This window comes from Hippoglossus stenolepis, chromosome 21, assembly GCF_022539355.2.
Source record: "Hippoglossus stenolepis isolate QCI-W04-F060 chromosome 21, HSTE1.2, whole genome shotgun sequence".
NCBI classification, from domain to species: Eukaryota; Metazoa; Chordata; class Actinopteri; order Pleuronectiformes; family Pleuronectidae; genus Hippoglossus; species Hippoglossus stenolepis.
In genome coordinates, this window is record NC_061503.1 from 9487999 (window position 1) to 9508327 (window position 20329).

Here is a 20329-nt window from a genome sequence, read left to right on the forward strand (position 1 = left end):
AAATGTTTTGTTTGGCAGTTGGTTGATTTTAATGCCCGTGTTTGTTTAGTGGCTCTGTAGAGATTACACAAATGAGATTTGTTAACAAATAACCAAATAAATGGATTCAATGATTATTTTACTATCAAAATAAAGTAATTGTAAATTAATAAACTAAATCAATTTTGCTGCATAAAAACCAATAAATGGCACTGGCATTATGTATCACTAAGGGGGGGGGATTATTTGATTTTGGGAAGCAGAGTACTTTGGTTTTGTTATATGACACAGTTCAGAGGTGACTGGAGAAAGAAGGGAAATGTCAGAGTGACTCAATAAGAGGCAGACCATCTGTCACATGGTCCTTTGTCTACTTTATAGTCTATTTGAAAAGCTCATATCTTCAAATGTCATTTAATAGTGTGGCGCCCGCTTCAAAGCCTCATTTCAACTATAATAGTGCTGTCAGACTGGATGGGGTCCTATTAAAGAAGGAGATAGACAGCTCTGTGTCATCCAGACAGAAAGAGAGAAGGTGAATATCACCTTCTGCCGCCGAGGCTTTCCTTCAAGTGACTCACACTCAGTCCACATCCAATCTAGCATCTTAATCCATCTCCTTGTGGCCCGGTAGATTGTGGGTGATGGAAACCATCACATGACGTGAAGGGGAAGACGGAGTCTGCAAAGTTTTACTTATCAGTGGTGTCAAGCTGTGGAAGAGCATCCCAAACTGTCAGCATCCTCAAAGCGACAAAACGCTTCTCCTGCGTTACTGCACGGCTCGCAAAGCACATCAGTCGACAAACACAGATCCAAAGTGGAAACACAACATGAATCAGGACTTCTCTTGTCTACACATAAAAAAAAGAATAAAAACAAAAAGGAAATGAACATGATTCCAGTGCATTTGAAGCTCTGCTCGGCTCTGGAAGAAGGGATGTACAGTAATTCATCAGTTTCACAGTGGGCCAGCATGGCCACTGTAAACACATCTTGCCCTTGGTCTCCTTAGGGACTGATTCTGTTTATATAACAGTTTTCTCTCCTGTCCAAATTTGCCACATGGGGGAAATATGATAATATTTATGTTCCCCCAGAGCCCAGGGGGCATCTCTAAAAATCAATAAGCTCCATAAGTCACATCCTCCGAGCTGCTGAGAGGAAACTACCCGGCACAGCACCACCAATCAGAGGGAGGGATAATGATATCTGAGCATATGCCTCCAATGAAGGAAAGCATACCTCCAGTGAGAGTGTATTGTTTATTCCAGAAGATGAGCTCCGACACCACAAAATAAATTCTTGTCATGAACAAAGCTCATGACTGCTTTTCAGTGAACAAGCACAATCACTGACCTTGGACGGAAATGACTCCCACTCTTCCAACGTCCTGATGGAAAAGGGCAGGAAATCACTTCCTGCGCTCAAGGTTATAAATCCACAGTGATGGCTGCGGCGAGCGTGATGTGCTCCTTCATCGGAGAACTAACAACTGAGCGGAATATCAACTGGGGAGAGAAATGGCCTCTTCAGAACGTGTTGTTTTCCTGCATTGGTTTTACACCGTAGATGCAAAATGGAAACACAGTGGGCTCGCTTCACACAAATGGGACGCATTCAATGAGGCTGCATTTTCATATTCATTCATCCTTGGTGCTGCTATCAGCCAGGCTGCAGGGGGGGCAGTTTTTAGAGGAAGTGGGCTCAGTGTCACCCAGGAAGGGTTGACTGTGGGTTGAGATGGGGGGGTTGGGAATTACCATAATCACACTGGCAGGCTCTGCAACACACCAAGGTCACCCTGCTTCCTCAGCACTCAGTTCAGCTCTGCGCCAGGGGAGTACATCAGAAACATCGAACCAGACGCTTCGGCGTTGTACGCAACACAAATGTTGATACCAATGAAGCGGTCTGACGAAAAACAAAGAAATTCGACCTTGTGTACCGTCAACGCGGCTCAGTCCCAGCCACACTCTCCACCGACAGGCCTTCAAAGCAACAGCGAGCAGGAAATAATTGGTATTCAGCCGACAACAGCAAAACAAAGACGACTCGGCGAAACCTCACCGGGTTCACCTCGAGCCAATCAAATCAGTGTGTTGTTAAACGTCTCTACAGCAGTGCTTGAAGTGACTCAGAGCCAGAGGCCGAGTCACGTCCCTGAGGCGCTGAGAGTGATGAATCCAGCTCCTCTGTTTTCTGACACTTCTCTCTCTTGTCCTGCCCTCTCTCGTCTCTTTATCTCCATCGCTGCCTCATTAAGCGAGTTCGGTTGCTGATGTCGCTGATGCAGAGTGAAGGTGTGGCAGCGTCAGTTTATCTGATTCTATCCAAAAAACTAAAATCTGATGACAGTCGGTTTGAGAAACTGTCTTTAGCATCGCTGTGAGACATCTTTTTCTGTTTTAGTGCACACATTTCAGTAGCGTGCGACAAGGTGATACAGTGGTTAGTACTAACTGTAGGAGGGTTGTTGGTTTGAATCCCAGTTTGGCCGGGGGTCTTTCTGTGTGGAGTTTGCATGTCCCCCCCCCTCGTGTTTGTGTGACTTTTCTCTGGCTTCCTCCCACAGTCCAAAGACGTGCAGCGTAGGTTAATTTGAGATTCTACATTGGTGTGAATGTGAGTGTGAACGGTTGTTTGTCTCTGTGTGTCGGCCCTGTGATACGCTGGCGACATGTCCAGGGTGTGCCCCGCCTCTCGCCCAATGTCGGCTGGGATTGGCTCCAGCCCCGCCTGACCTTTAAAGCAGTATAGATGATGGATGGAGGGATATTTCGGTCGTGCGTTGCATTAAATCCGTGACCCTGTATGTGTGTAGTCAAATCAATAGTGTATATAAATGCATTGATAGTGTCTTTGGGATTTTTGAGCTGCACATAAAGCTGTATTGATTTAGTATTGAAGTATTGAAGTTGGGGTCTCTCAATCGAAACAAAAACAAAAGACCTATAGTTTGATGACGTCGTGAAGCAGCGCGGGATCACGGGAGTTGATGAAAATACCCGACGCGACTCAGATGCAAATCACGTTAACGGATGGATTAAAGTTTTATTCACATTACGCATTAAAAGGCAACGAAAGGAAAACGGATAAAGGATAAATGAACTTCTTCTCTGCATGATGAAATGATCATTTTTATTATCACTTACAAAATAATATTTCATCAACAAATAAGAGTGAATTAAACCTAGAAAGTTGATCTGTAACTAGATATATTTCACCATTAGAAGCAGTAAAACCCTTGTTAGTTTATTTCAATTACTCAATTGAATTTATGAACTGAAGATTCAGTCTCTAAACTGTATTCCTAAGGGATTTCAGTATGAGAGTTACAAAAGCTTGTGTGTCTCCACCAAACAGCAAATATCAGCAAAATGGATGATGGACAAAGTCACTGTTGCCAAAGCACTCAGGCCCTCTATTCATTGACAGCAGATGTAATCATATTTCCCCTGCCTAATTACACAATGCCCTTAAAAACTCGGTTATATAACAGAAGTAATAATAACACACAGGCCCAAATCAGCCTGGGGTCCGCGCAGTCATTCAGAAACTAAACACGCTTAGTTTATTTATGCTGAAACAATCATCAGGCTAAATTAGGAGCGACTATAAAGTGAGTCTCATGACCTCAGCAGAAACACGACGCTGCCGCCGTCCCTCCTGGTATCACAACGACATTAATCAACTGCTGAAGAATTAAACATTACATGCAACTTGGCGAGGAGCTGCAGAGTAATGACAACATCCACTGGCTGGTAACAATGAGGTCACACTGACATGCAGTCATTCATCACATCTTCATTACAGGTTCCCAACGGGCCACAAATGACATCAGGCCACATGTCTCCTCCTCATTTTGACTGAGAGCATCAATAAGTGGGCACAGAGCTGTAATAATGCTTCTGTTCTTATCTGTTAACAAGGATCCTTCTCTTCATCCTCATCCTCATGTATGATTCACATCATGCGCTCCACAGGTGCTGAAGCAGCAGCAGCCTCTTGTGGTTTCTTCCTACGTTGCTCAGGTGCATCACCAGGTAAAATGTTCAATCCGAGTTGATCTTAGTTTTGAAAATCTAGGAAACTTTGTGTGGGCAATCAGACAGTGTCCTAGGCAACAGGTTTGCTTTATATCTACAGCTATGTTTACTTTATATGTATACCTTGAACTTAGTTGTATTTACTTGATTTTGACAGGATGTTCCAATTTTAATATAATATTAAGTGAAATTTAATAGAATATACGAATATATATAAAATCAGATTAGTTTTTGTCATCATCAGCCTGACTGACATGAGCCTTTCACAAAAAGATCTGCTTCTTTTTGTTTACCTACATACACAGAAATAAAAAATGTTATTTAACAAGAATAAGGAAAAGACTTATATGTTTATTTTCTTAATTCAGGTTCTATATATTCGTTATCTTAGATCATGAGAAATAAGTTGAGAAAACGGATGAAACATAAGTAAGAAAAGATATCACCTTTTTTAAAACTGTCATTCATCCAGAGATGGTGGAGGAAGAAGTATTCAAATAATTTACTTAAGTAACAGTAGCGATAGTACACTGTAAATATACGCTGATACAGTTTTTTACTGTTTAACTAGAATGTGCTGATATGTTCTCAAAAATCACATTAGTGAAAGTGGAGGTTTTGCCGCAGGCAGGCTTTTAAGAGCGAGCGGAGTATGACGAGCCTGAAATCTCATCAACACACTGATAGTGTATCCGAGTTGAACAGGACAGAGTAAATCAGCAGACTCAGGCTGGCTGTTGTGAGGGGCTGCTGGAGGATGTGGACTGTCTCAAACGTAAGGTGTAAGAGACATACAGCCCGAGGCTCACACTGAGCTACGAGGGAAAACATGGTGTTCTGGCAATGCGCTGATGTCCTGAAGCAAATGAAGAAGCTGAAGGAGTTGTTGGCCAGAGGGAAGCGGAACCAGAGGGGGAGAAAACGAGAGAAAGAAGATTAAAAGAAAGAATCCCTGCCGCTCCCTCTTCAATGCGGAGCTGGGCTGCAACAGTCGAACATGACTCAACATTTTACGATCGTCTCGTCAACATAGTCTGAAATTCTGACTGATGCTGTTCCTATTATGCCACGCGAAATTCGAGTAGAGCTCTTCAGTTGCAACAGAATCACAGAGGATTACTGAGTGGATGCAAAAGGAGGAGGGACGCGGTCCAGGGTCGGGCTGAACAGCCCTGTTGCACAGTTGGAGAATAATTACAGATTGTTCCTTTTGTCAGCACACATCCAAGGACAAAATATGCAGTGTCACACTTTTTTTTTCCACTGTATTATTGGAGCGTTGCAATGGAGTGAAGATCAGGCTGTATGCAAGATTCACAGATGCATATACAACACAATCTGACTCACCCAGATTCAAGCCTTAAACTAGTTTTTCATTCATATTCATAACTAATGAATGCAGATATTCATGTTCCTCTCGTGTGAGATGTGGAGATCTGACTATACCACAGTATTTGAGGCATAGTCAAAAAGAACAAATGTCTCTTGGCTCTGGGAGTAAGTCCTGCGGTGCAGAAATTCTTGCAAGTGCGTTGAGCGACAAAACACATTACCTGCAACACTCCGTAAATGCACCGACTGAATGCAGCAGTAATCTGAAAGCTCTGCTGCCCTACAAAAATAACAAGCAACATGCGTGCAAGAGCCGATAACAAGAGCCGACATGATTGAACTCATGAGCTAGAAAAGAAGACACTGCATGAATATAAACAGGAGACAGCCATGGGCAACAAAATGGAGAGGGAGGTAAAATCAAGAGTTTGTCAAAGACTGAAGGAAAACTGGCAAAAAGTAAAGTGTGAGGCACATACATATTTACTGTATCTCCACAGAAAAGACCCCGACAGCAACTTCTCTAAGTTTTCTTTATGGATTTCTGTCAAATCTGAACAAAATGCCTACAGGAGGAACAAACGTTGTTATATTCAACAGTTGAAAACCTCCTGCTGTGCCCAAAGCCAAAAGGCCCGGCCTCTAACCTGAGACCCTCCCACGCAACCTCCTCCAAAACTCCACAGACACAGAGAATTACACACACAGAGTCCCAGTGCATTTCCCGACCCGCTGTCTAATGGACCACTCTCCAACGGATCACAACATTTTTGCCAGCGGAGCTCCAATTTCAACTCCATCATCAAGAATCGGGAGGTGAAATGATTGTGCCGCTAACAGTCGTTCATCATCGTGTGTCCGTCGGCCAGCTCGGCTGTTCCTCGCCCTTCAGGAGGAGTTCGGCCGGTTTCTATGCTTCTTCTCCTCATTTGTCAGACTGAGGAGCTGGAACTCAGAGGTCTGCTGAGTGTCGAGTCCAAGAATCGTGATCAGTGTGCGAACTATAGCAGGGGAGCTCGGGGAGTTTACTTTTTTTACAAATACAACATTTATAGCCCTCTTGATTTAGCTTTTGCTTATTATTATTTCTACTAATGAGAATATGGATAATAAGACGAAGAAGAGTGGTTGTTGCTGTGCGGCTTTCAGCACCACGGAGGAGAGGAGAGCAGCAAAAAGAGCCAGAAGGATCTTTTTTTTCCTCTGTTTGTTTGTGTGTTAGTTAGCAGCCTTAAACAAACACTATAGAGAAAAGTTTATCCTGAACCTTGGTGGAAGTATGTGTGTATATACTAGTACCTTATTACTTTTTACAGTTTTTATTACATTTTATGTTTATTACATTCTATTTTGAGTTGTTTTAATTATTTGTATCTGTGTTATTGCTCCTTTCTCTGTGTGCAATGCCCTTGACATGCTGCTGTAACACAATGATTTCCCATCTATCCATCTATCCATCTATCTATCTATCTATCTATCTATCTATCTATCTATCTATCTATCCATCTAACTTTGCGAGATTGTGTTTTTGTTGCTCTCCCCAATTTCCCAGTGAATAATTCATGGGTCTTAATTAAATAAATCTGGCATATGTAGGGGCCGAATATGAGTGTGAGTAATTTGGTGAGGCTTAATTGAACTTAAAGTGCCTTAGTGGAGGTATGTGCTCCTCTGAGTGCTATTCTAGTTTGTTAATTTAATTGTTAGCAGGATAACACAAAAGCTACAATACCAATTTCCACCAAATTTGGCGGACGGATGAGGCCTGGGCCTGGGAAGAACCGATACAATTTTGGAGCATTTAACATTTTAAGTAGCCGCTCCAGGAAATCTGTTTTTTACGACAAATAAATTATTTAGCTTATCAGACAGCTTCCGGTTTTATTTTATATTTCTACTATAAGAACCAGACAATCATGTGGCCTTGGTGGATGTATGAGCTCTGAGTGCCATTCTAGTCTGAGTATTAACAATAGTGCCCTTGATTACGGATAGAGAGAAAGATAGGGCACTTTACTAATCCACGCTGGAATCAGTGGACCTTTGTATTCCAGAGCGCTGCTTTTATTACACAAGTTAACAATTTTATTTTCTGAATTAGTGAATAATGTCTTTCATGCATGAATCATACATACTGGACTAATTTTATGCATGATCCATGATGAAGAAAAATAGAAATAGAAAAACATGGTTTTTTTTTATATTGAAAAGACCCACCAAAACGTCAACAACCACAGGAGCTCGTGTGTTATTAAGACGAGCGCAGTTCCCTGTAGTTCGCACCCCGATCGTGACGATGATTGAGTTTATGCACATCATATCATGTTGAAAGTTAAATTTTAAATTTAATTCATGCGGCTGCGGCTTTCGGCTTGTACTAAAGAAATTCAATTTTTCATCACTGCGATGTAACTCAATCACAGAAACCCTAGTGAGCACAGTTTGACACCAGGCTCTGAGATCACAAGTGTCAGCGTGTACGATCTCTCCGCTCCTCTCCTCCTTTTTCAACTCAGGCTGGAGCTTAAATCTCCAAACAACATCTCAAACTGCACTTACGCTAATTCCCCAGAGAGCGACCCTGCGTTACTCTGCCACTTTTCCTCCTCTAAGCCCCGCGCTCGCCCGCTTGCACTCTCTCGACCATCCCTGCTCAAATAAATCAAAGCTACAATAATTCATGAGTGTTAACAGAGTGTGTGCATGTGAGTGTGGGTCTGACTTTCACAGAGTACGAGCAGCTTTAACTCCATTTTACAACTGTGTGTGCAGAGAGAGAGAAAAGGAAGAGAAATTAGATTTTTAGTCACATCAGATCAGGGCACATAAAATGAATATATACAACTCAATGTGAATTATTGCTCTCAACAGTATTCAAATAATGGTTAGCGAGATATTTATGAGACTCCAGACAGAAATTGTTCTGAGTGAAGATGAAAGGGGGGAAAGAGCTTTATGCGGTTGTGCTGATATAACCTCTGCAAATACGCATTAACAGCAAAAACTGCAGTGAGAAACCTCATCCGGAAATCAGCACGGATTTAAAATTACCAATCTCCAAACTGGCTTGGAGGAGGATGAAAGTTAATGAGGTTTCATGTCAACAAAGATTTGAAATCTGCGGCCAAACCTCTGGACACCGCGAGTCACTCCGCTGCATTCAGCCTCGTCTGTTTAGTTTTTTTTTAAATAAAAGGAGTCATGTTTATCAAAGTGATCAAACAGGCCGCATATGGACGCTGACTCGAGGATAAACATCCTCAGTCTCGCTGGACCTGCGTTTGCCGAACCTAAATGAATTGTTGGTTTTTATGCAGCAGATGTGAGGCGAGGAACACCTTGAACTTAATAAATGATGAAGGTAGCGACAACACAAAAATCTAAGCATTTTTCACACTAATAAACTCTGAAAACAGTAATAAAAGGAAGAAAAACATCAAACTAGGTCAGTGCAGATATACTGCAGACTGGCAATAACACAAACAATGGGTTCAACAGCGAGTTGACAGCCTCTTCCGTCTACTTCAGTGTTTTAAAAAGGGAAAGAGTAGTGTGTAATGCAGAGCACATCACGTCTGAACTTCTGTTAAACTCAAGGGGTACACCAGCTATCCTGAAGTTCTTGACTCCCAAAAATCTATATCACCACTGTAAGTTCATGCTGTTTTCATGTATGTGCTTCAGCAACAATAGCAAGCACAGGGCAGAGGGTTGAACTGGCGGAAACAAAATGTCAAACAGTTTGAGATAGAGAACATCTTCTCTAACAGGATGAATAGATCTGGGAGAACGAAGAAGTAAATTAAGTTTAAGTGTCAAAATGAAGTGATGTATTAAGATAGGTGCTATATAAATTCAAGTCATTATATTGATCTTTTTGTATGATGCTTTTTTTTCTGTTTTCGGAATACATTTTTTTAATAGATTTCAATGTGTATCCTATCGAATGGACACAGAACATCGTCCACATTTGAGAAAAAGGGAAATGTTAACAAAAGGTGAATGACATTCATCAACATAATGTTGTTGTGAAGTTCTCTAAATGATTTAAACCACAAAGATTGTCCTCTTCATGATGCATCAAAAATATTCCATTTTGTTCCAGAACATTTCCACGAATGGCAGAAGAATATACTATCTCCTCCATCCAGAGAGATGCAGTCAGTGTTTGTGTCTCATCCAGAGCAGCAGAGATGAGACTGTGTTGTGTGAACCAGCAGCATGTTTTCCTCTCGATCTGGAGAAAGACAAGCTGGAGGACCACATGGAGCCAAAGTAACACTCTGCTGAGGAAAGATGGTGGGAAACCGCAGTGTGAAGATGCAGCGACAGAATGAAAGAGGAACTGGAGAAGGACAGACACGGGATGAGCAGGGAGAGAGACAACCCTTTTAAAAGCAGTGTAAAATGGTGGAGATGAGGAATGCTTTCAGCTGGAGGGTGAGAACATGGAACAAGAAAGAAAAGTCTTCAAGAAAGAACACAAGAAAGAACGCAGAGAGGGAGGCTTCCCAGTTGGAGAAATGAAACATGAAAAAAGAAAGAGAAACCTTCAATGAAGAGCTTAGGGTACAACGTATGAAGAACAACTTTTGATGCTGTAAATGAAGATATGATTGACGGCAGGGAGTCCTTCAGGATATAAGGAGGAGATGGCATTGATGATAGAAGAAAAGTGTGAGGAGATGACGGCGTTTGAGATGGAAAAGAAGCAGATGAGAAAAATTCTACATCGAAGAAGAGTCAGACTTCCAGAGGGTGAGGGAGGCTCTGAGCACAGAGGCCGACATGATGACGCAGAAGAGAAACGCATCAGTGAAAGAAGAAATGCCAGCGGCGGCAACTTTCAGATGAATCAAAGGGGCCATTACAACCAGGACTGTCAACATGTCCGACAATTCATCTTTCAGCTTCACATTAGTGTGGGCGTGGGGGCACGGACACGTAAACATCAAAGATGGATAAAGCAATGGACTCGGAAATCTCTCTAATCAGGCATTCAAAGCATCTATCCAATCTGTCTCTGCCTGCCTGCCTGCCTGCCTGTCTGCCTCCAGAACTGTTCATCTCATCGGTTTCACACTAGACATGTGCATTGTTAAGGGTCCATGGGTGCAGTACTGAACTTGGTGTGATTTGGACACGTGATACTTTCAATATGAATGAACTTTGAATAAAAAGGAAACCAGCGCTGAGTCCAGCAGCAGGTCGTTACTCACCGTGGCTGTGTTACTGCAGGTCACTTTTATAGTTTCAGAAAGAGAAACTGCAGCCGGCATTAGCACGGGCCGAGCAAACAGCCCATTCCAAACGGGTTCAAAAGAGGCACTGCACTGGTTGAACTTAATATGCATTCAAATTTATTGCACATTGACAATTATTTATTCTCGTTGCAAGCCCACCTGGGTTTTAAAGCAAATGGGAAAAGGCTCTTTGGTTGGTTTATGCATGTCAAGTCCAAAACACACCCATGATTCATTAAGAGAAAAAGGGCGACCCTTCTGAACCACGCGTTTGCTGCAGCAACGTATTTTTCTGCTGTTAAACTAGCGTGAGTTGATTTGTACACATCTTGAATGCACTGGCCCTGTGTGCTTTAGATCATGTGCTTAGTGGTGTTAAGTAGAGCCCACATATTTGCTCACAGAGACATGTAAAAATGACATGGGAGTATGGGATATTGATGACATCACTGCAGCTCTTTTCTGATTGGTTCCCGACAACAGCTGAAAAGAAAATCGGAGATGCAGCTTTTGTAAACTACACCCCCGAGTTGTGGAACAGACTGCCGCTAGATATATCACAGCAGCTGGTTCAGTGAATGTTTCTCTGCACTTGCCCGTACTTTACTATTAAACAAATCTGTTCTCTTCTTATTTGAATTTCTAACATGTTTTTATTTTTTATCTATATTGTATGAAAAGCACTTTGAGCTGTATTTCTTGTTTGAAAGGTGCTCAGCAAATACAGTTTATTATTATTAACCTGGTGTTAAAGCACTTCCTGGTCACCCCTATGTCATCAAATCTTGCAGCACCTTTGACCCTGTTGCACACCACAGCACTTCATGGTGCCACGCCCCCACACTGGTTTACATTGTAATACACTTATTTTGAAAAGACACTCACCGGCCAGCACTCCTGCCATGTACAGCAGACTTATTCGTAAGATGCCGTGGACCATCTCCAAAGGCACGCCGATCATCAGCTGCAGTAAAGCATTGAACCCCAGCTGCTCCAAACTGAGGAGGGAGAGCACAGAAACAAGACAAGCTTCAAACGACGGTGGGAGATTCTCGTTCCCTCTAATGGTTCTGCGTCATCGACAGGAACCGAGAGAGATTTTAGGTTTTGGTACGTACCCAACGTGCATGAACATGTAGCTGAAGAAGCGCCACACTTGTGCACGGTGGCCGGGATGGTAGACCAGAGGGCTCTTCATGAAGTCGGGCTGATAGGTCTGCAGTACCCACTTGTTTAACATGATGCCGTAGCACATGAACACAATAATCTACAACAGAGACACAGGAATGACACCAAACTGTCAGTTCTTGCTGACATGCCCATTACACGCTCTCTCTCTGCACACTGCTGCTACTAAAGGGGGAAATTGCCCCGAATAACACAACCCACTGTGCTTTTTATTTAACACACTTGACATTTTCTTCTCTTTTTTTTTTTTCACGCATTCCTCGGCTGATGCTTATAAGACTCGTGGAGACAATTACTGCCCTCGTTCAAATCCATTAATTTCTTTTCATAGAATAAGGACTCATTGTGTCTGTGAATTAAAATGAATGTGAACCGTTATTATCGCATCCTCATTGTCATTACAGGCCACTCAGTGCCATTTGGAGACATTACAAGAGCATCTGGCTTCCTCTCCTGAGAATTATGATGATTTCAGGGGAAACGATGAAGTTTTGTTGAGAAACTGTTGTTTTTTTGCTGCTTAATCTCAGACCATTCAACCCCGGACCTCGAGGGCTTCTCTGTTAGTGGTTTTCTAACATAATAGCTCAATTAATGCCACTGTGGTGGCCAGGGCGCTTACTGACCTGGTTTCCAAGTTCCAAACTTGGTGTCTAGAAAAAAAAAAGAGGTCCCTGTATGGAGGCTGACTGAGGCTTTAAGCTCGGAGGAACGGCATTAAATGCAGCCGCTAAGCCCCCGACTCCCAAACGAGTTACCAGCTCATATCGGGCTCACAGTAAAAGCGTGTGATCAAAGAGAGAAAATCTTTTCAGAGGGTCTGAGGCAAACGACTCAGGCAGCAGAGCGGTTTAAGGTCAGGGTTGTGGGGTTAGTAGCCTGACTCTTATAAGGTAAAATATTGCAGGCCAATAATGTTTTAAACACACCTCAAATACGTGGGGGTGCATTAGAGGAATTGTCAATCAGAGAAGCTACCTCAGTATCCTCTTGTAAAAACACACTTTTATAAAATGGCATTTTTTTGTGTTATTACTTTATTTGTCTTGCATTAAATTGTTTAAATTCCTAATTTCTCTGGACTTATTTTAGTTTTTTTTATCTATGTCTATTTGAAGCAAACCTATTTGGCCCTAACCCTAACCCTTATTATCATTATTATTATTATTACTATTACTATTATTATTCATGCCACTCTATGATTGGCGCAAGATCTATGTTATCTTCCACTGAACTCTAAGACAGGCCCGTGGTGTTATCCTCTAACCTGGACAATGGTGACGATGGCGATGAAGATGGGCGGCGGACACAGGCGGTTCTGGTGGAAGTACCAGCGCCGGTCCGTCTCGCAGGGCAGGATCTCGTAGGCCACATAGCGCACAAAGCGCTTGTACAGGCCCAGCCCCGTCTCGTCCAGCAGGATCTCCCTCTGCAGCGTGCGGCGGCCATTGGCGATGGCTCGTCGGAAACTGCTGGAGCGCTTGCTGCTCATCTGTAGAGAGGATCGAAAAAGCAGTTAAACGCAATGTCTTAACAACTGCTAACATTTTGAAGTAGCTCAGAGAAAAATGATGAGCATCCTTCTCCACATTAGACTTCCAATAGCTGAAAGTACATCTACTTGCTGAGAGATGGATGAGAAGATTGATTCCACTCAGTTCTGTGAGATAAGACAGCAGTTTTTCAGCTGACAGACTCGTTTATGGTGACTTTAAGGAATCAGCGGACAGCTTCACATTTATTTGATGGGTTTGTTTTTTTTCACTGCTTGATGACTCAATCTCTCATTTGCAATAAACTGGTCTTGGGTCGCCGTGTGAGCGTTACTGTCAGGGCGCGCCACACCCGGACAAACACATCCAATCACCGCCGAACGCTGGTGAATTTCTCATCTCAGCAATTCAAGCCACAACTTTCTCCACGCTAAGTGGCTCGAACACGAGTTAAAGGAGGAGAGTTTCTTTTCATATAATCTGAGGGAAGCTCATCAGTGTGACTAATCATCCTAGATGGGGATGAGCCGACATTTGTAAAGCAGTGATTTCACAAGGGATAGCACATAGACAGTTTATATAAGTCCTGCTTCGATCATTAGGCCAGAGGGTGACGGCACTCCCATCTCCTTTTAAGGACTTTTTCTGTCTTGATGTTGTTCAGAGGTTTCAGTGGAGGTTGTGTTAGCAACCCTGTCCGATAGTTTGTTGGTTGGTTTGTTTATTTATAAACAAAAACTACTGGACAGATTAAGACGAATCTTGGTGGAAGGAGCCAGAAATGCACTCGATGGACTGCTGGACTATGCTGCTCTTAACTAAGAACAATGTGTGCAAGATACTCAGTATATATACAGTCAATTACAATACACCATGTCTGTTATATTTATCTTTAGTCAGTATGTGCGTTTTCATATGTGTAATAATCCTCATGTCTGTTTAAATCTTATTTATCTATTTATTCAATGTGTGTAATTTCATTCATTTAAGTGCCATATCCCAATGTCTGTTTGTGACATATTTATCCTTTTACATATATTATTACTGTTTTTATTTACATTTTTTGTCTTTGGATGGGTTTTATACCTACTTAGGAAACCATAGCATGAACTATTAGGTTTGTGAGCTGGATGCAATGTGATTTCGTTCTACTAGCACTTTGTGCAACAAAGCGCATCTGGAGATTTGTGACCTTTCCAACAAAATAATTCATGGATCTCGATCAAAAATAAAAAGTGGAATATTTCGGTGACTTATATCTATGAGTGTGTACAATTTGTTGCAGCTTGATTGAATTTTAGGGGACTGTTGGGCCTTGGCGGAGGTGTATGCACTCTACTGAGTGCCACTAGTTTTGCATGTGTTGATTAGATGGAGTCCTTTATACAAAACCAAATGAAGCTAATGAGTGAGACACAAAAACGATTGCTCAGCATCTTAAAACAGCTCAAACTCTTGTTAAACACATCCTCAGTCTCTTTAGCACCATCTGTGTGACACAGACATAAAAGAGAGACACTAGAACTGAAAGAATTGCAGTGTGGTGAAAAATACCTTCCTTATGAGTGGCAGATGGAGATTTGATTTTAAACAAAGCAGAAATTAGGTGGTAAGAACAGCACTTTCTAAATCTGCAACAGATGTGAATTTTATTTAACTGCTGTTAGAAATACACTTTATTTATTTTGTTATGAACAGCTGAAAGGGTCCTGGTTCGAATCCAAGCCAGGGATCTTGTTCGCTTGTTCTCCCCGTGTCTGTCTGCAGTTTGGGGTTAGGTTAACCGGAGACACTCACCTGCCTCACACCTAATCTCAGCTGGGATTGGCTCCAGCTCCCCGAGACTCTCAAAGGATATACGGTAAAGATGGATGGATGTTACATATCACAACAAGGTGATCGCTGTTTGCTGTTTGACAGAACGGTAGCTGAATATTGAGCCAAGAAATGATTATGTTACAGTGGTTTTTGATTAAGATGAAATGTGAGTGTGATAGCTGCAGGGCTGATTGCAGCTCAGACATCATTACAAACGGGGCGTGAGGAACCATTCCATGGAGAGAAAGTGTGTAAATGGTCGAATCTCTGTATATATATGTAACGCGTGATGACCAATAAAAGTGCTTTACAGTGCAGTCACACATTCATACAGTGCATCTATGTGCAGTACTTTCTCTATCACACATCACTCACACACACACAGCCATCAGAGGTAATTTGGGGTCCAGCTTGTTGCCCAAGGACACTTTGGCACGTGGAATGGAGGAGCCGGGAAAACAAACCACCAACCTCTTGGTTAGTGGATGACCCTCTCTACCTCCTGAGTCGCAGCCGCACCGTCTCAGACATGTGCTTGAAGCCCCATGCACAAACCTTACACCCCCTAAGGTAGAAGCTTCGTCTTTTGCATCATGCCAAACACAAACAGGAAAAGTTAGTCAGAAAGTAAAAAACTGTTGGAGCCTTTGTTTCTCAGGGATGGAAGGACGCATTTGGAGGAGCCTTCGAAATGGGACAGTCTCGTCGCGCCGCTGTGAAGCAATCGTTCTTCAAATGCAGCCTCTGAAGAATGGTGATGAGGGAAATGGATGAGCCAGTCGTTTGGGTTTGTAGCAGTGTTTTGGGGGGGGGACAACACTGGGGCTGTACTCCTCTTATTTGCTCAGCCACATCTGCAGAAAGGTGGAGAAGTATGGAGCCTGGATGGAGCCTCCGATCCATACAGAGTGCTTCCTCTCTGGGGGAGCAATGATCTGGATACTCATGGTGGTGGGTGCTTAAGCAGTGATTTCCTTCTGTGTACGCGCATGTCTATAAAATCTGTGTGTTGGCACGTCAAGTTATCAAAGACCCCAGGTTTTCTCAGTGGACAGCAAGTTCTTTAATAGAGGCTTAAGGGTGAAAACTGTCCTAACGCTACTATTTGACAGCTGATCAGAGAACTATCAGAATAAAAACACAGAGAGGTATTTTTTTTCTACTGTCTCCACTAAAAATACTGTTTGGCCAGCTTGCAGGGATCCTCTCCAGTCAATATCTGGAGTGCATGCTCTTCACAGGTGAGATTTATTTGACGGTAGACTCTCCGAGCCAAAGCCCAGATGTCTCCAGCGTAGCCAAAACAATACAGCTCCTCCGAGGATGACTGGCTGACTGGGCAATTATGAGCATGTTATGATGCGATGTGACACTTCATGAATATGACTCTCCAGGAAAAGCAGTGAAGGAGGAGAAGGAGGGGATGTGGGCAGCAGCTGCTACTGTTGGCTAGTGTAAATCGACCGGCAGCAGACCCGGTGTACGGGTTTCTCATAACAGCAACCTTAAACGACATGGCAGCTTCTCGAGAAGTGTAATGAGACCTCTGGATGAGACGTGTGAGAGGTGCTAAGTCGACCATTCGCAATTCATTAACCGGGCCCTGCTGCTCGTATAGGCTTGTGCCGACACAGCAGGGGACACTGTTAAAGGAAGAGTGGGTCAATATCTATAAAAGCTAACAAGCTAAACATAGTGGAGGATACATAAATGAGCAAATAATGAGCACATCGCTTCACAACTGGAGGAACGTCCTTTTCAAGAAATCACTCAGGAAAAACAGGAGGCAGAAAACATGTCCCTTTTGGAAGTTAGCAGAGCAGGACGTGGTAACTACCCATAACTGTGGGTAATTATGACACTGGTGGTTGTACAGCGAGGGCGCGTAGGGCCTGTTGCACAGCGATAACCGGGTTGACGTTGAGCTGGGCTGCCGGCTCTCCTGCAGATGGAGGGATGCATATTTAGTATGGAAATCAGGCCCCGGAAAATGCAATTATGCTATACTTGAGGCAGGGAGTGAATGCAGAGGAAGAGGAGTGGAGGGACATTAGGAGGCAGTAGAGAGAGGGGGGGAGACTAGGAGTTGAAGATGAGATGCCTGCCTGGTTGAGACCAAGTTACAGATCCTGGAGGCCACCGGTGGAAAGTGACGGTGAGATAACTCCTGTCTCATTCTAAACATCTTCATATTTTGGGGATTCTCATTGAAAAAGAAGAGGACAGGTGGAACAATGTGTGTGTCTATCTCTTGGTTTCTGAATGTACGTTTCCCTCGATGACAACGCCACGCTCCCTTTCCGCCATGCTCTGCATTCTCTCCGATTCATACCGACTAAGTGGAAAAACGTATTCCCCCGAGACACGGCTAAGCATAGCTGTCACTCCGCTTTGCCTCCTCTGACACGCAGGACTAGCGCCTCTAAAGTGAGCATTAGCAGCCTTTTGAAGAGACGACAGGAGAGATACGGCAAACAGACGACGAGGCGCTCGCGAGCATCCGAAAGTGGTGATAACGCACAAAGAGGAGATAGACGGAGGGGGGTGAGGTGCGCCGGAAAAAATCACATGACATCACGAGAAACGTTTGGAGGGGAAGGGGGGGTTAGAGAAAAACCTCTGACTCGTGCAACGGTCGCAGTGGAAGTTCCCTGACGAGGCAACGTCTGCCAGAGAATAATTGATGCTGAGGCTGAGAGCACATAGATAAAGATAGTATCCCCCTTTAGGGATGGCAGAATGGGCCAATTTGACAGCAATGGGTGTGTGTGTGTATGTGGAACAGCAAGGGTCCGTCCTCCTCCTCTGTGCCGCCTACTGTACATGCTGCTCTCAGCCTCAGTCAATTGTCCTTGATGGATTAATTAGCCGCACCACATGGTCAATACCTCGCTGCTCGATACTCATTAGCAATAACAATTAAAAGTGCGGTGTGAAGGCCGTTCGGGCGTCTGCACTGCAGATACAAAAACTAAATCCATAGTCTATTTTGATTTTGCTCAGAGTTTACAGCCGTGACCATCTTTCACTCACTTCCACTGACAAACACACCGCCGATTCATTCATCGTTACTGGAATATTAGAAGATGGTGCCAATTAACCAGAGCTTACGCAGTGATTCACCACCACCGGGCTAAAAGTGTCACCACAACCATTTTCTATCTAATTTGTGAGTCACTCAAAAGCCCCTGAATTCCCCCTCTCCTTTGCTCTCTCCCTGTTAGACACACGCACTCTCGCAGCAGAATCTAAATCACTGCGGATCTCAGCCTCGCTCATTCCACCCTGACCCAGATACTCAGGTTCTTTCTTGCCCAAATCCTTTTAAAATGAAAGTCCACCTTTTTTTTTTTCCTCTCAGCAGTTTGCGGCTACAGCTTTTCGTTCATGGTTTAATCATAGCGATGCTAAAACTCAAGAAAACCTTCAGTACCGGACACTTGAGCAAAGTGCATCACATTTAGCTGGCAACAACATCTTAAACAGAAAACCTTGAATTGAGCTCGGTGTGGGATGTGATGTTGAGAGATAGCATCTGTTTCCATGGAGACAGATGCAGTGCGGGCACTTAAACTCGCTAAACTTTAAAAAGACTGTATATCTTTGCCTGTAACCAACATTTTTATATATGTGCTCTCTATCACACCACCACAACGTGACAAAAGAGCAGAACATTGGAGAAGATATTTCATAAGCATTCTTAACTATTCGTCCTGAGGGAGGAGAAAATGTGAGTGAGACATTCGGGCAGAAGGGTAAAAATAAGTGTGCAGCAACAGTCGTAAAAATCCTCCAGCCCGAACAAGGAGACTCTCCCACCATAATCTCTAAAATATACCCTCTATACCGTGTAATTAACCATGGCAGCCATTTTAGATCCCCGTCGAACATTAGCCAAATTACCACCTGAAGGAAAACAACTACACACTTCTTCAATTATGCAGCTGTTACACGATAGCATCAGAGGAAACTCTTTAAAAGAAATTGATACGGGCAATTACGCACGTAGGAATGCTCGACTTCAGCGCGGCCCGGCTTCACCCTCGATTCATAAACAGACGCTCATGTATCGCAGCATCCTCCCCTCGCAGCCAAGTGCGAACCCAGACACCTCGGGTGTCTCTCAGTCTCCTGCGTCGACAGAATGTCTGTGTGTTATTGTGCGGAAACATGTCACCATGTGTAAAATGTGCTGGTTGTCTTGCTGTGTGGGATTTTTGAGGTAAAGATCTATACTCCTATATATCTTTATGGGTGTGTGTGTGTGTGTGTGTGTGTGTGTGTGTGTGTGTGTGTGTGTGTGTGTGTGTGTGTGTGTGTGTGTGTGTGTGTGTGTGTGTGTGTGTGCACAGCTCCCCAAGAGAGGTTTTAGCAGAGCGTTACTTATTCACCCCTCTGGCTGAACTGATGGAGTTCTCTGGCTACAATCGCCCTGCATGAAAGATGGGTTGAACACACACAAGCGGTGTCAGAGACAGTCTCTAACACACAAACACACACACACACACACACACACACACACACACACACACACACACACACACACACACACACACACACACACACACACACACACACACACACACACAGACAGACAGACAGACACCAGAGAAGCTGTTGCCTAACAGTGCGGTTCAAACACATTTACACCCACCGAGGTCGAGAGAAGCTGTGTGGATTCACAGCTGCACTGAGCGAATGTAGAAGAACAACTCAGACAAAACGTTGAGCAAACCCGTTAGAGACACAACTGAGAGAAATATCAGCAGCTCGTGGGCTGACAGAAAAGCTACAGACTGAGCACGCACGCACGCACACACACACACACTCACACACACTCACACACAGTGCAGACAATCCTTCTGAACCTTGCCATGTCCATTTTAATCATGTGCAGGAGAGTCTCATTTTCAGTTGAGGCTGGACCACAAATCAATACGGACACCGGAGTTTAGGCAAGGGCTGTAATATAATGGCGGCGCAGAACTTTCCAAATCAAAAATACGACTGATCTGTCACACACTGTGGAGTCTTAACTTATAAATCTGCCACAGATACACAGATGTGAATGGGAAAGAGAGAAGAGCAGAAGAGGGGAAAGAGGGCTGAGCGAAAATGCAGCAAAATCTTTTCAAACTGAATAAAACGAGAAAGAGCGCATTGTTCCGTCAAGGCCAAACAGCCCCGTTATGAAACCACATTCAAATTCACTAGATACAGTTTTTTA

General features: G+C 43.5%; 1 protein-coding gene across 1 annotated transcript in view; it reads right to left on the reverse strand.

Moving 5' to 3' along the window:
- Window positions 1-20329, reverse strand: part of rhbdl1 (rhomboid, veinlet-like 1 (Drosophila)) — a 49075-nt gene that overhangs the window by 15877 nt on the left and 12869 nt on the right. The window contains exons 4-6 of the mRNA XM_047338472.1: window positions 13059-13283; window positions 11722-11870; window positions 11489-11601 (exon numbers count right to left, since the gene is read on the reverse strand). Coding sequence (XP_047194428.1) covers window positions 11489-11601; window positions 11722-11870; window positions 13059-13283 — 487 coding nt within the window. The remainder of the gene's footprint in view (window positions 1-11488; window positions 11602-11721; window positions 11871-13058; window positions 13284-20329) is intronic.